Source organism: Vigna umbellata, chromosome 11 (genome assembly GCF_029865625.1).
Source record: "Vigna umbellata cultivar VRB3 chromosome 11, Vumbellata_1.0, whole genome shotgun sequence".
Lineage (NCBI taxonomy): Eukaryota > Viridiplantae > Streptophyta > Magnoliopsida > Fabales > Fabaceae > Vigna > Vigna umbellata.
This window is the reverse complement of record NC_142175.1, coordinates 26,775,899-26,791,285: the sequence shown is the minus strand read 5'-3', so window position 1 is coordinate 26,791,285 and position 15,387 is coordinate 26,775,899. Positions and strand designations below refer to the sequence as shown.

The 15,387-nt window shown below is 32.0% G+C and overlaps 1 protein-coding gene across 2 annotated transcripts in view; it reads right to left on the bottom strand.

Annotated features, from left to right (window-relative positions):
* LOC124840127 (uncharacterized) overlaps positions 1-15,387 on the bottom strand; it is a 28,867-nt gene that overhangs the window by 6,085 nt on the left and 7,395 nt on the right. The window contains exons 3-9 of one of the 2 annotated variants that reach the window (XM_088101763.1): positions 10,413-13,464; positions 10,084-10,332; positions 9,227-9,946; positions 7,673-8,479; positions 6,139-6,753; positions 1,953-2,420; positions 898-1,692 (exon numbers count right to left, since the gene is read on the bottom strand). In XM_088101763.1, coding sequence (XP_087957889.1) covers positions 898-1,692; positions 1,953-2,420; positions 6,139-6,753; positions 7,673-8,479; positions 9,227-9,946; positions 10,084-10,332; positions 10,413-13,391 — 6,633 coding nt within the window. In that variant the 5' untranslated portion in view covers positions 13,392-13,464. The remainder of the gene's footprint in view (positions 1-897; positions 1,693-1,952; positions 2,421-6,138; positions 6,754-7,672; positions 8,480-9,226; positions 9,947-10,083; positions 10,333-10,412; positions 13,465-15,387) is intronic. The other variant, XM_088101762.1, reaches the window with a different exon arrangement.

The window sequence follows — 15,387 nt, the reverse complement described above, 5'->3', positions numbered from 1 at the left end:
GTTAGAATGGTATATGAAAAATATTTGATTCTGTTCTATTTCTTTATATTTATCAGTTATTTTAATTAATAAATTTACCATATACTATGAGTACGTTAATTAAGTTAAATTTAATTTAATTTGTATGGGTTATTGGGACAATGTTTCAAACCATCAATTTATCATAATTTTTGTTAAATATGATTTTTAAAGTAATTTATTATGAAAATTATTTGAAAATAATTATGATTGAATAATAGAGAATTTACATTTTGTTAACATATAAATTATATGCTTTTTCAATGTATTTTTGTTGCATTTTATATAAAAAAAATGGGAAATTTGTAAGATACAATTTATAGTTTACTTTAAAATTAAAGAAAAAACAAGTGTATTTAACATGATTTAGGATAAATAAATAACTTTCCTTTAATTAAAATCATTTAATTTTTTTGTTTTTATATTGTATAACTGTCTTTATAATTTTTATAAAACATAAAATATGGTAAGTTTTTATTTCATAGCTAGCAGGAGTGTAAGTGTTATTTGAGTGGCTACAAGAGGGAAATAATATAAAACAATTTAATAACACGATAATAATGAAAGCCTTATTTAGTAATTTGGGAGTTATTAGAGTTTATTAACATACTACATAGTTTCAATCTGGGAGTTATTAGAGTTTATTTGGATAAACTTGTCTGTAAAATTTTTAAGTTGAAAACATTCTATTTTAGTTTTTGTCTTCCTTTGACAAAGAAGAAAGCATAATGTCAAACTCTTAAAATATCAATATTGACCGATACACAATTAAAAAGTTATTTCTTGCGGATGACTACTAGCAGACAATAAAAGATTTCAATGGTAGGAGGTATTCAGACATGAATTGTAAATGTTAAATTAAAAATATTAAACACGTACCTTTTTCAGATATTCTTTCCTCGTAGTAGAGTTGAGCTCGGTTTTCAATTGAATTGCATCTGAGAACTCACCAACTTTAACTTGACACAATTTGCCTGCCACAATAGTACCCACACCTAAAGTTATCATTTTGTTGCAATATGTTACTGAAAGTTCCTCCAAGGATGGGAAACCTAAACTCCCTCCGTAGAACCTTTTTAGATTCAATAAATTATCAAGATTCAAACAAGTGAGCTGCGGAAATATTATCTCATCCTCATCTGATTCCTCCCCATCTTCCTTACAAACTATCTCTTCAATTGAAGAACAATCCTTTATCTCCATTCTTTTGAGTTTACCCAAACGCTTCGCTGTTGAGGATGTTAACAAATATGATAAGCTACCGCAATCATTTACTTTCAAACACGTCAGATTGGAGAAAGACACTGTGCACGCTACCAAGTTTTTTAAACTCCTACAATTAATGACTTCAAAGATTTCTAAGTTTCTGACAAAGGAATCACTCCAAGACTTCTCTAGCCCAATGGAAACCATCTCTCTGAGGGACTCCAACCGTAATACTTTCAGCTTCTGTAGCACATTATTAAGACTTTCACAACAGAACATCTGCTTGAAGGAACAATCACGCACCTCAAGTTTCTCTATATTCGGAACCTGTTCAAGAATTTTACATCGAAATACATCCGAACCAAAGCAGAGAGTAAGAGCTTTTAAACTGTCTAAGAGGTTTCTCTCAAATTCCCCTCGCAAAATCATATTTACTCCATTTTCCCACAGTGACAAACACTTGAATAACTGGAAAAAAGCACAAGAAGAAGGATGTTATTTTTTCATAACTAGAGATCCATCTCTTTTGTATACTTTATGCTGAAAGATTCCTAATAAGTTATAGTTGGTGACAACTTAACCACGTGATGGCATTGTACGTGAAATTCATATTTTAATTTTCACAATATTTCGTACTACTCAAGGAACAATGACAAACAATTATAGAAACCGATGATTCTATCCTTAATTTACAGTCCAAGAGGAAGTGATAAAACAGTAGTACATACCTTTTCAGTACCGACTTGATTCTCGGCATGTGATTCTAGATCTGTAAAAATTTCACAATACTGTGAGCTGTAGTAAAAATACTTCAAGTTGGGCACACGCTGAACATCCAATGATCTCACAAAGGGAGAACAATGATCTTCATTGCAAACATTCTCCAGTTTTGGCAGGTTGAATAAAGTCAATTTGTTCAAGGAAAAAGGAAGGGTTGGTCCCATAGATGCCACTTCTCTGTCTTGTGTTGTACATTTAACATCAAAGATGGTTTTAACAGAATCACAGTATCGAACTTCCAACGTTTCTAAATTAGTTAAGAAAGGAAGTAAATTGAACGGTAGCAGTACATCTGATAAAAACTGGCAACCATCCAGAATTAGTGATTCCAAGAGACTGAAGTAGGAGTTTGGAATGCACCGTGAGCCAAGACATAACTCTTGAATATCTCTCTCACTCAAATTTGATGTACTCACCTGCAAAACAAATTAGATTTTCATCACATCCAAATTTGTTTGAACTTTTTGATATTACATCTGTCATGGTTATGAAAATGTTGATAAAAAACATGAAAATAGGAAAAGAAAACTATCAAATCATAATAATAAAAATAAAATAAAAATGAGGACTTGCAAAATTAAGATTATAGAAAGTAACATACAGTATATAACAGAATTTTTTTTTATTAATTAACAGGTTAGCTTATTATGAAAAGAAATTGAAGGGATAATTTCTTTTGTAGGTGTGATGATAAGATTTACAATTCAACTAAAAATGTTTAAAATCGGTGATGTGGGAGAATGCTAGACCTAATGTTATTATAGGACATTTCAAATATTTAAATAAGTTTCTTGTTAGTATTTTGAGACTGTGAAAAGAATAGTTAATATATATATATATATATATATATATATATATATATATATATAATAGTTAATTTCAATTTATGTGGAATGTTTTAGATTTTTTTATCTTATGTAGAATGTTTTTAATTTCTTTTTCTTCTCATCTTAGGTTTTTCTACAATATACTAGAATTTGTATTCCATTTCAATATTCTTCTAGAATTTGCATTACAGTTACGTAATACGCTTCCTTAATGAAAATTCGGTAACTCCAAGTATAACGCGCAATAATTCAAATCTTGGTCTTGGTAACGCCTTCAAAAAAATATTTGCAATTTGATCTTCTGTTGGACAATACTCGAGTCGAATTTGTTTAGTTGTCTTTTCTTCTTTAATGAAGTGATATTTAATGGCTATCTATTTTGTTCTTTAATGATGGACTATCTCTAACTTCTCTCTAGCTAATTTTAGTCGTTCTTCATCTTTTTGGAAATTAAGAACTATAGTTATGATCGTTTGAAGGAGTTCTACGAAAGCACTTGATCGAAGAGTCAAATATAGTAAGACTCGTTTTGCTCTCTTTTAGGCAATCTATTTCTTTGACTAATTTTAACTTTTTCATTGTTTGAATCCAAACTTGATTGTGATATAATAAGCATTAAACTATAATTTTGAGAAAATTTTGCATGTTTCAAGTTAGTATTTGTGAAATAGGATGTTTGAAATCAAATTACAGGTTATGTGAATTGTACAAAAGTTAGGATTCTATGAAATTGTATTGTTGGAATTGAATAAAGTTAGGAAACTAATTTGTGCATGATGAGCAATTGATCCTTAAGGAAGTATTCAAATAAATTGGATGGGAAACAGGAAAGAAATAGAAATATTATATTTAGCCAACTGCACAAGTTAAATACTTGATTTTTCATTGTTTTGATGTTGTATTACGAGACATATATTTATTGTTGGGCACCACTTCGAAATGGCCAAGTTAGAGAGCTCTAGGAGGCTAGAGCGTTGGACGCCAATCTGCACTGTTAGGCGCTCGCTTATTAGGTGAAGGAAATGATAATGAAGAATGTTAAGTCAGTGAATTTCATATGTGTGTGAGGTTTTGCTTCGCTAGTGCAGAATTGGCTTTTAATGTCACTCCGTAGACGTCAGACCACAAAATAACCAACGTAAATTATTGACCGGTGACATTTTCGTAAATAAGTTGGGCATCTAGACGTCGGTTGAGGGGGGGGGGGACGACGTCTATATGCCTAACAGGTAGGTGAAAAATCATTTATAGACGTCTGATCCCGCCATCCCCGATGTCTATGCGCAATTATAGACGTTAGTCCCATGTAACAGACGTCTATATGGCTGACAGGGTAGGTGAAAAGTTAACCTAGACGTCGGATCCCACCACATCTGACGTCTATATACACTGCGAATATTAATTTTTAAATCTAATGGATGTCATATTAGTGAGGTCCCCGACGTCTAGTCGAGAATAGATGTCGGGCACTAGGGGCACCGAGGTCTTGATTCTTGTTAAATCAGAAATCACGAACCCGTGGTTACACACACTTCATCGTCTTTCTCCTCGCCTTTTCTCTCCGCAGCATTGCATTTTCAGGTGCATTTTATCTCTTTTGAACCGTTTAAATTTACTTTTACTCCGATTAAATTAGTCTTTGATGGATTATGTTCCATTTGAACCGATTAAAATGAGTTTTCGTTGTGTTTTCGTGCAGTTTTTCTCGTGTCTTTGGGTAACGTAGTAGCACCTTCTCCCTTTGCTAGTTTCCTCGTAAGAAAATTTTGCATCTTTTGTATCTCTCATAGCATTTCAACCCAAAATCGAACCTGGATCCTTATCTAGTTTTCATGTCACCGTATTCTTTTTCATTGGCGGTTGGAATGGAACTAGGCAAGGACCCAGATTCGGTTTTCGGTTGAAATGCCACAAGAGATCCAAAAGATGCAAGCTTTTCTTATGAGGAAATTAGCAAAGGAAGAAGGTGCTACTACGTTACCCAAAAACACGAGCTGTTGTAGACGTCGGTTAATGTCATGTCCGACGTCTATAGTGCCCTTAGACATCGGTTAAAGGCATTAACCGACGTCTATAGTGCCCTTAGACGTCGATTTTGGTGTAATCCGACGTCTTTGATAGACGTCGGACTCTATAGCCCAAAACTTCGGATCGAGATTTGACGTTAAAAGCCCAAAAGAACAGATGTCTAAAACCCTTTTTGCACTAGTGCTTCTAAGGAAGAGGTACAAACCCTTTATAATTTTAGTGTTGTGCATTTGATTAGGGACACTCATGGGAAGCTGTCATTATACTCTACTAGACTCAAAGACTCAGGTAGAGGAACAAGTCTAGAGATGATGAAGAGTGAAAGAGGTTCTTATAGTTAATCTTAGGGTCGTGAATTCCATTTCAACATTGAAGATTTGATTTTACATGGCAAAGCAAAACTCTTAAAAGTTCGAGTGCATGCATAAATCTGAATAATAGGATATATATTTATGAATGGATGAGGATTGCTTTATGATAGATGAAGTAATTGTTTGCTAATTAATTTTAATTGATCTTTATATAATAACTTTATAGGAATGTTTAAGTTATTAATAATTTATCCTCTTTTTGGTGTTGGTTGTTTGTGTCTCTTATGCAATGATTGCTTTTATGGCGTTAGCAAATGAGATGTTGAAGGCATTGATGGGAATTCCTTAGGATATTATGTACATAGATATATTGTACGGTGTAGTTTATTAGTGTTGTTTTGCATTTTGAAGGATGGTAAAATAACTTGTGTATTTTGAAAGACTTAGTTTTTGTGAAAGGATAATAATTACACTATACTATAGTATGTTTGCATATATTTCTTCTGTCCATCTGACCAGGTTTGCCTAATACCACTACAAGAAAATCCTTATATAACAATCAATTTTAGAAACTAAAATTGATTGGTCACTAATTAATTTATATATCAATTTATAATAGTTAGGTATCCAAAATAGTCTCTATCATGAATAAATATTTGTAATTACTTTGTGAATTAGATTCTAAATTTGTCTTTGATGTTAACTACCAAGGTTTTAATTTTTAGTGTCTAAATTGGTTACAAAATAATTAGTGAAAAATTTACAGTTTAATTTACAAAATAATGATATTTTTTATTCATAAAAAATTACTTCAAAAACTAATAATTTTAAATTTATAAATTAATATCAAAACTAATCATCATAGTGAACAATTATTAAATTGGAGATGCACTCTATTTTCTTGTTACACTGATTTTGTATAAAAGCTAATTTTGAATGGTGACATAAAGGCAAAGTGTGAGAATTACCTGTTGTTTGGAGTGGATAGAATATTTGAGGTCTTGCAATTCTTCTAGAATCAACGTGGTGAGACAAGGAAACACAGACTCATGTGTTGTTCCTTCTCCTTCCTCATCCTTTTCATCCTTAACTATTTCTGCCAATTCCCGACAGTCATTTACCTCAAGCACTTCAAGTCTTGCAAGATCTTTGGCTACCGATGCTGGAAACAAACTTTTAAGACACTCACAACTTCTAACACTCATTTTCTTTAGCAGTTGAAGGCCAATGATTCCCTCCGGATCCTTGTCCCATACATGCTCCAGTTTTGGTAGGAGATCTAAAAACAATTTTTTCGGACGGAATATTCCTGAAGGTTTTGTCATCACCCTGTTCTCATCGCCGATATTAAAAATGACCTGTGCTGCTGCACAATTCACTACTTCTAATTCTTCCAAATTGTGAAAGCAAGAAAGCAAATGAGATGGAATTACATGCACTACACTATCACATCCGAATATAGTCAACGTTTTCAAATAATCAAAGCAATTTTGCTGCATCCAATCACTGCCATGCCATAGTTGCTCTATAATATATTCAGTACTACTGTCAAGCCAAAGATCGTCACTGTATGTGAAATAGACCTGTAAATCAGGATAAAAGAAGGCGACGTAACTTAGATTCAGCCAATGTAAATTATTTATAAAATAATAATATCAGTATCATATGTGAAGCCGCAGATTCTCAGTATATGCGAAACTGACCTGTAAAATAGAATGATAGTTTTTATATCCCCACAAAGTTAAAGATTTTTTTTTTTACATATTTGAAATTAAAAAAGTTTAAATAACTAAAAATATATTTTTTCATTTATAATATATTTCCTGGTACTAATAACAGTAGAAATGGTTTATAAATTAAAATTATCAAATTACTATCTAAATATTTTTTTGATATGAATTAAATTTAATATACTCATTACTCTAGCAAAACTATTAATATAAAATAAAATAAATAGTAATACTATTTCTTTTTATATTTTTAGACAAGTATAATGTAATACTATAAATTCATTAAAATAGTTATATATATGCAAAAATAAGTTTATTAATTTAAAAGTACTTACAGTGAAAATATATAGTGAAAGTTAGTAAAAGTGTTATATTACTAACTTATTACCGTCAGGTTTGTGTAATTTCTTTTATGATAAAAACATAAATATTTAATATAAATATATAAACTATTAAACTATTATAGTGACAATTTGCTAACCGTGTTGTGTGAAAAAGCTTGACGTACTTTTTTTTAGATGGAAATCATGTATTAAATTGAATGCTTTTTCAGACAGTTTATATTAAATTGTATGCTTTAAAAATAGATGAACCACGTCTAATTTATTAGAGAGATAAAAGGAGTTTGAATCTTTGAAAAACTCAACATACTTACCATTTAAAGGTTTTATGCTAAAAACAAGGATTTGCAATTTCCAATCGTGGTTTGGAAAGAAGATTTTAATAAAATGAGAAGAAATAGTATTAAATAAATGAATAAGTGAATAATTACCTTATCGGTGAAAATTTTATGTATGGTGTCATTCAAGTTGCCTTCCCAGAGCCATTTGGCTTTTTCATCTCCTTCCACACCAAATATATTTTTTAACTTTGGTGTTATTGGATCTCTTTCACTGAATTTCTCCATCTTACAGCATTCTCTTACAATCAATATTTCCAGTGATGGAAATTCAAATTCAGAGTGCTTGCAACTGCAAAAACTTGCAAGGTTGTCTAGTTTCACAAGTTCTATGGTAATCAATTTGCTAAATTCAATTTTCATCTCTATGCCTTCTTCACTCAGCTCATTGCTTACTATTTCCTCTACATTAGAACAACGGATTACCTTCAGAGTCTTGAGTTGAACCATGTTTTTGGCGGTGGAGAATGTCATTAAGTTCCTTAATCCCGAACAATTGGTCAGTTTCAAACATGTCAAGTATGTAAAAGATAAAGAGGGAGGATCTAAATTGCTCAATTTGTCGCACCCAATTAAGCTTAAAACCTCTAGTCTTCCTAGAATTGGAAATCCTAGATCCGTTATCCCTGAATACATCACAACTAACTCCTTCAGCTCTAATGCGATTACCAATCCTTCTTGCTGTGCTAAATTTGCTCTTGGATTTAACACTTTGGACGAGTAAGGAAAAGCCAATTTTAGCTTTTCAAGATTTGGCATTCTGTATGGAAACTGGTTAAGAAAATCAACACTTTCTACTGAAATCAAATTAAGTTCTTTTAGACGGTGCATTTGATACTTGGGTAACAAATTTTGTGCTTCCTCGAAGTCAATTTCCATATACTCCAAGTTGGGGAATACCTAAACAGTGAAACGAATAAAAGTAAATTCTATGAAGAATTAACGAAGTAAAATGGCTCCGGTACCTCTTTCATATATATATATATATATATATATATATATATATATATATATATATATATATTAATACGTTCCAAGAAAAAATATTTATAGGAAATACTTGTGGAAATATATAGATTTGACCGTAAATACTACATGTTCTGGAAAATTTTGTTCTTGAGGCTCCTACAAGCAAATTAGTAATTAATTTTAGCCATTGACTTAAAGGGAAAAAGAAAAATTGTAAATAATGAGGATTTGGTTTTAAACAATTCGGGGAACCCGTGATTAATCAGCAATTCAGAGGGTAAGATTGCGAAGACAATATGAGAAGTCAAAATGCCATTAATTTCATTTTAAGAAAACTAGAAAGGTGCAAAAATATCGGATGCCAGACTATATTTTTTTTTTACAGAGTACAAAGTTTTTATTTTACACCAAAAATGAAAATTTTAATAAAAATAAAATTAATAATATATTATTATGAATAACATTCACTGTAAAAATAAAATAGCATTCCTATATTTCTTTTTCAAATTGAATAATCTTAAAAGTTCAATTTTTATTTAATCTATCTTTTATTTCTCCTCATCCAAAAAAATATTTATTTTTAGTTTAGTTCTTGTGTCTTTTTCTCCTATATATATATATAAATTGACTACACATTTTTTTTTTGTTGAACTCTAAGAAAGGTGGAACATTGCGTACCTTTTGAGCTGAGAAAACAAAACTTTCTTCTTCCTCTGTTGTTTTAACGATTTCTTTGGAAAATGCTTTAAGCTTCAAACAGCGGTTCACAGCTAACTCCTTCAATTTTGGACACTTTATCATATGTCTCCCCTTATAGAAATGTTTGATATTCGGTAGTGAATACAATCTCACATAGGTTAGTTCAGGAAACTCTAATGGATCATTGTTAGCTTCTGATGCATCTTTACTTGAAACAATTTCCTTCATCCTCTCACAATGTAATATTGACATATGTTCAAGCTTTGATACATCTTTTACCATAGAAGCTGGAAACAAATTCTTCAATTCATCACAATAACTTACATCTATAGTCCGAAGTTTTTTAAAATTGAGAATTCCATGAGGATCTTTGCTCCACAATTCCTTCAATTTCGGGAGGTTTTCAAGAAGAATAACCTGCAGATTTGTGTCTATCCCACCAGATACATCTATTTCTTTAGAATCTCTAACTTCAAAAATTTCTTTCACGGACTTGCATCTAGAAATTTTCAAGTTAATCAAACTTTCAAACCATCCTTCCATGTTACTTGGAAAAATCATGTCTAGTTTATTGCACTCATCAATGTTCGCCGAAATGAGACTAGAAAAAGAATCAATGTTCACTTTAGTATGCCATATATCTCTTAGTCTCCTCATTTTGCTAAGGTGGATTTCCTCCAACTTAGGGAAGACGCAAACCTACATTTTGATGAAAACATATAATAATTACATTTAGATGTTAAACAAAAAACACAAAGTGTAGAGTTTGGTTAAGAACTGTAAACAAAATATTAACTGAACTAAAAACATGTACTCTTATTTACACCAATACACACCTTATCTGCATTATTTTCATTTGTCTCAAAAATCTTCTCCATAATTGGACATTCACTTATGATAAGGCTTTTCAGCTTCTTTAAACTACTAGCCACAGACAACGAACATAAGTATGTCAATTTATCACACTCTTTCACAACTAGTTTTATCAAGTTTTGAAAGCAGAAACTTGACGAGAGTTGATCGCTCCATATCTTATGGATGTTGAGTGAGCATAAATTCAAGCTCTCTAAGTTTGGAATTTCAACCTGCAAACACATACACAGTTAATATTTTACAACAGTTGAACAATTTATTTAAATTATAGGGAAAATGTGTAATATCATACTTGTTCACCAAAAAGTGGAGGTGCCTGGTAACTTTTTTGATCTTCTTCACTACCACTACTTTTAGTTTGAGGCTTTGTCGGATGTAGCCAGCAAGACTTCTCCACTTTGGTATAAAAACATGTTAATGATGGTAACTTTTGGAATGTCAAAGTCTGCAACTTTAGAAACTTAACCTTATAACATTTCTTTGGTATTCGAAAGATTTCCTTTAAAGATTCACATTCAGAAACCTCGATTGTTTTTAGGCTAGCACAAAATTTATCCAAGTAAGAATTATATTTACAAATCTTACATGGTACTTCACTATTAGCAAATTCCACCATGTAAACGGAGTAGAGACTCACCAATCGATCACACATATTCACCTTGATGGACTTTAATTTGGCGAATGAAGCAACTGTAAGTGGACCATTAGATATCATTTCCAAGTTCTTCAGATTGTAAAGGCATAGAGATTCCAAATTGGGAAAAGCATTTATACAATTAGACAATTCCATTGAATTGACATATTTGATGGCATTGCTATCTATGATGGATAAGTGTTTCAGATCTGGAAATCCATCCATATTCAACTTATTAACAGCTTCAACAACATCATCTACCTTTCCCAATAACAAACTTTGTACTGTTTTAAACAACAATTTTATGTCTTCTTGGAAGTGAATGTTAGTGTCATGATTCAGTTGTAATGCCAAAACTCTGAACGTTTCGTACTTATCAAACATCTTAAAGCCTATAATAGAAAACATTTCCACGTCTCCAACAACAATTTGGTAATCTTTTAACTTGGCAAAGAACAAGTGATTAGGCAAAAGTGAAAAACATGGGATGCTTAAGTCCACAACTTTTAACTGATGCAAATTCTTCAGCTCACAAAGAATCGAATTTTGACCATGGCTTGGCTCTCCTTCCACCAACATTTTGGTCAAGCTTTTCCTTATATACAACTCTTCTAAATGTGTCAAACTTGATAAAATATTAGGTGGAATGTTAATCTCTAGTATAGAACAATCATTGATGTCTAACAGTTGTAACTTATCCAAGCACCCCAATTCAGTTGGCAAACTTTTAAGTTGGGATCCAGAGAAGCTAAGAATTCTTAACTTTTTTAGCTCTCCTATGGATAAGTTGTCCTCTAAAGTGCACCGTTCCAAACAAAGCATTCTGAGCTTTAATAAGCTTTTGATCGAAGGTGGAAATCTTTTTAGATGAAAACCGGTCAATATTAAAACTTTGAGATTTTTCATTCCTTCAAAAAACTTCTCAGGTATTGTCAAAGATTGATTATTAGTGTCTATTTGAAAAAAATTAAGTCGAGAACATTTGACTGTAGGAAGCTCGTCAATGATATCACAATTGCATATAGAAATAGAAGTGCATCTCCTGAGTTCAGGCCACTCATCTACTTTTCCATTTCTTAAAGTAAAAACATTTTTGTCCTTGTTTGCTATAGACAAAGCAGCATCTCGAACTATATCATGCATATTGAAATGAATATCAGAATTTCCATCCAATAGTAAGCCCGAGTCTTTTAGCTTTTGGATTGTTATCTTGATTTTGTCTCGAGCTTCCCAAAGTGAGGAGACCCCTTCAAGTATACCCAAACCAAAACAACACTTCACCAAGTCCATAATCAGTGGTTGATGGCCCATTTGAGCACAAAGTAAGAAAATGGATTTGATCTCCTCATTTTCTAGATGCTCATAACTCATCTTCACTGAAATGTCCATATATGTTTGAACTCCCACCAATTCCTGCTTTTTAAGTTTTTCAAGTGCTGCTTCCCATACTAACTCACTCTTACCTTTTAATGCCTTTGCAACTGTTACTATTGCCATTGGTAACCCTGCACAATACTTCGTCACAATTTCTTTTCTAGAGTCTGACATGTTATGTATTCCAGACAACTTCTGAAAAAACATCAAAGCATCCTTGTCATCTAATGGCTCTACACGGAAAGTCGATTTTACATCCATTTCAATTTCTAATACTCTTTTTTGACGTGCAGTGAGCAAAATTTTGCACCCCTTATGACCGCCAATGATTTTTTCTCTTTTCAATACTGTCTTATGATGATCCATGTTATTTTTGTCCTTTTTCAAGAATTTATCATTAAGACCCCTCGTATCATTACTTAAATCATCATTATCATCACTTGGAATCCCTAACTTGTTTAGATCTAATTTATGCCAAAGGTCATCCAAGATTAAAAGGGTGTTTCCTTTTTCTTTCTTTAACCTCCTCCGTAGACAATCAGCTCTCACATTTTCCCCTTCCCCTTCCAATTGCAGTTGTAACATATAAGCAATTTCTTCCTGGATGCTCTGCAGATTGGGATTCGCTGTTATTTCTACTTTAACCACCACATTAAACAACTTGTCTTTAGCTATCCTTGCAATTTCTTTGATTAAAGCACTCTTACCCACACCTCCTTCCCCATACAATCCAATCATTCTCACACTGGAATTTTCAAGTTGTCTCATTACTTTTTCCATTGTGGATTTTGTAGAACTGAATTCTTCAAAGCCAGAATTAGACAATGTGGTATCATTAGATGTTACATTTTCCCTATAGGAAATTTCATCTAACCCAGGGGACTCATTAATTAGCTGTTTAACACCCACTTCCATCTTCTTTGCTTGTCTTCCTAACCTGTGTCTATTCCACAAGTACGAAAAAACATAACAATTGAGTGATCTGGCCCTTTTGTGGCCATCATCATTCTCAAACTCCTCCACTATAGTCTTAATTTCACTCACTTTTCGACTCCATTCAATAACCTTACCTTCAATGTTTTTTAGATTTTTATAAGCCTCATCACATTGATGATCTATCTTGTCTTTTTCATTTTCTAGATCCTTAACACTATCCTTCAGTTCATGAACACTTTGCTTATAACAGACTATGTAAGTCACGTGTCGAACACCGTGTCTCCATACAAAACGAATCCCTTGTACTACAACGCTGGACCAATCCATCCTTGGAGCCTGGTTATCTTCTACAAGGTGGGACTACATCCTTTTATCAGCAACGTAACATATCAATCAGTAACTGAATAAAAAAAAATAAGATAACATTTAATGAGTAACGAAATCAATTATATATGTGTTAAATTTTTTTAGATAATTTATATCTGTATTAAATTATTCTACTTGCACTATCTTATTGTTTGTTGTTTGTTCAACTACTATATGTTATATGTGAACAAATTGTTGATTGTGGAAGTATCAAGAAACAAAGTAAGAAGCCCAGTGAGACTACTTGATGTAAAATGTGTGAACAGCATATGTACATATTTCTTTGTATATTACGGATTTCCTCTTATTTTCTTTAATGAGAATTGTTACACTTCAATAACTTTTCAGCCCATAAGAATGACTAGGAAACCAGAAGTAATATTAATACTCATTGTAACAAGGAATGGTGGGAATACTTGGTGAGATCTTGGACAAACAAAACTCGTGTAATCTTCGAAAAGATTAGTGAAACTTCTTAAGAGTTCTTAAGAGAGAATTGGACATAACTCAGGTTGAGTGAACCAATATAAAAATTTGTGGTTTACTATTTTTCTATTCAACACGTTTTTTTATTCACTCGTATTATTAAAACCTAGCATCTAATAATCTTAAAACCCTTACACATTATCTTTACAAGCTATTAGACGTTGATTTGCGAAAAGATTTTGAAAACACTATTCACCTTCTCTCTAGTGTTTTCCCTGTAATTTCAATATATATATATATATATATATATATATATATATATATATATATATATATATATTCATTTTTAATTTTCTTTTCTTGTAATTTGTACATGTTCTTTGCTCTCTTTCTTTTCCATTTTCATCCATTCATCACAATCCTCATTTGTGTTGTCGAGAACACTGATGGGAACCTATCCAGGGAACTTGATGAAAATTATCTAAGGAGTTACAACATGAACAAGGACTAGAAGAATGGAAGAAGAAGAAGAAAGACTTCAAAGAGCTCTTCTTTTGTGAAGGATATTGTTTAAACTTTTTTTTCTTCTCTTAAGCTTTGTAATTATGTAAGTCTTTTCTTTAGGCCTTGTATTTAGGCCAATGTTACATTTCATTTAGGCTTGTATTCTTTCCACTTCTTTTGATCAGCCTATGAAATAATTGATTATTTCATCGAATAATCTATTATTCCATAAACATCTCGAAAAGAAGGAAGTTTTTATGATTTAATTGATTATGAGTCTCGCATAATCGATTAAAATAGACAGATTTTGACCAAAACGTCAGCTTATTTTTTATTCTTAAGTAGGAATGTGAACTAAGTGGTTTGTTACGCTTGCTTGGGCCTCAAATAACCCTTAGGACATACTTAGAGGTTAAGGCACCTAGTGCAATTCATCTACACTCTAGAAGAAGGTTCATGAAACTTTAGGTTCAATGCATTTTTATTATTCAATGTACTTTTCTTTCTTCCTTATTAAGATATGAGTCCACTACTCCTTCTATAAAAGGGAGTGCTCAAGAGTTTTATATTCAACTTAAACTTGGAATTAATGAAGAGAAACTTTACCCCATATTGCAACTTTTCTTTTTCTAAGTTCACTAGGATAGATGTCTTTTTGATGTCTCTTAACATTTTCTTGATGGTTGACCCAACCTCCTTCAAGATACACATCCAAACACTCACCATATTAATTTTCCTTCATCTTTACATGTGCTTCCGCAACTAGTACAACATCTCAATGGAGTCTCCTTAAACTTGAGTGAAAAGGGTTTTCGTCATCTTGGCACCAAACCTTGTTCCTTTCTATGGGTTTTGTTCCATCATTTGGCTCATGATCCATCATTGGTGTCTATTTTGCAATTTAGTGAAGAGGGCCTTGGTCCAGGTTTTGGAGCAAGCCATTTTTTTTATCATTTGATATCAAGAGCAAAGACTACATGCTTTAGGTATCAAGAGTATGGGTTTCATTCATGGTTCTTCAAGAGAT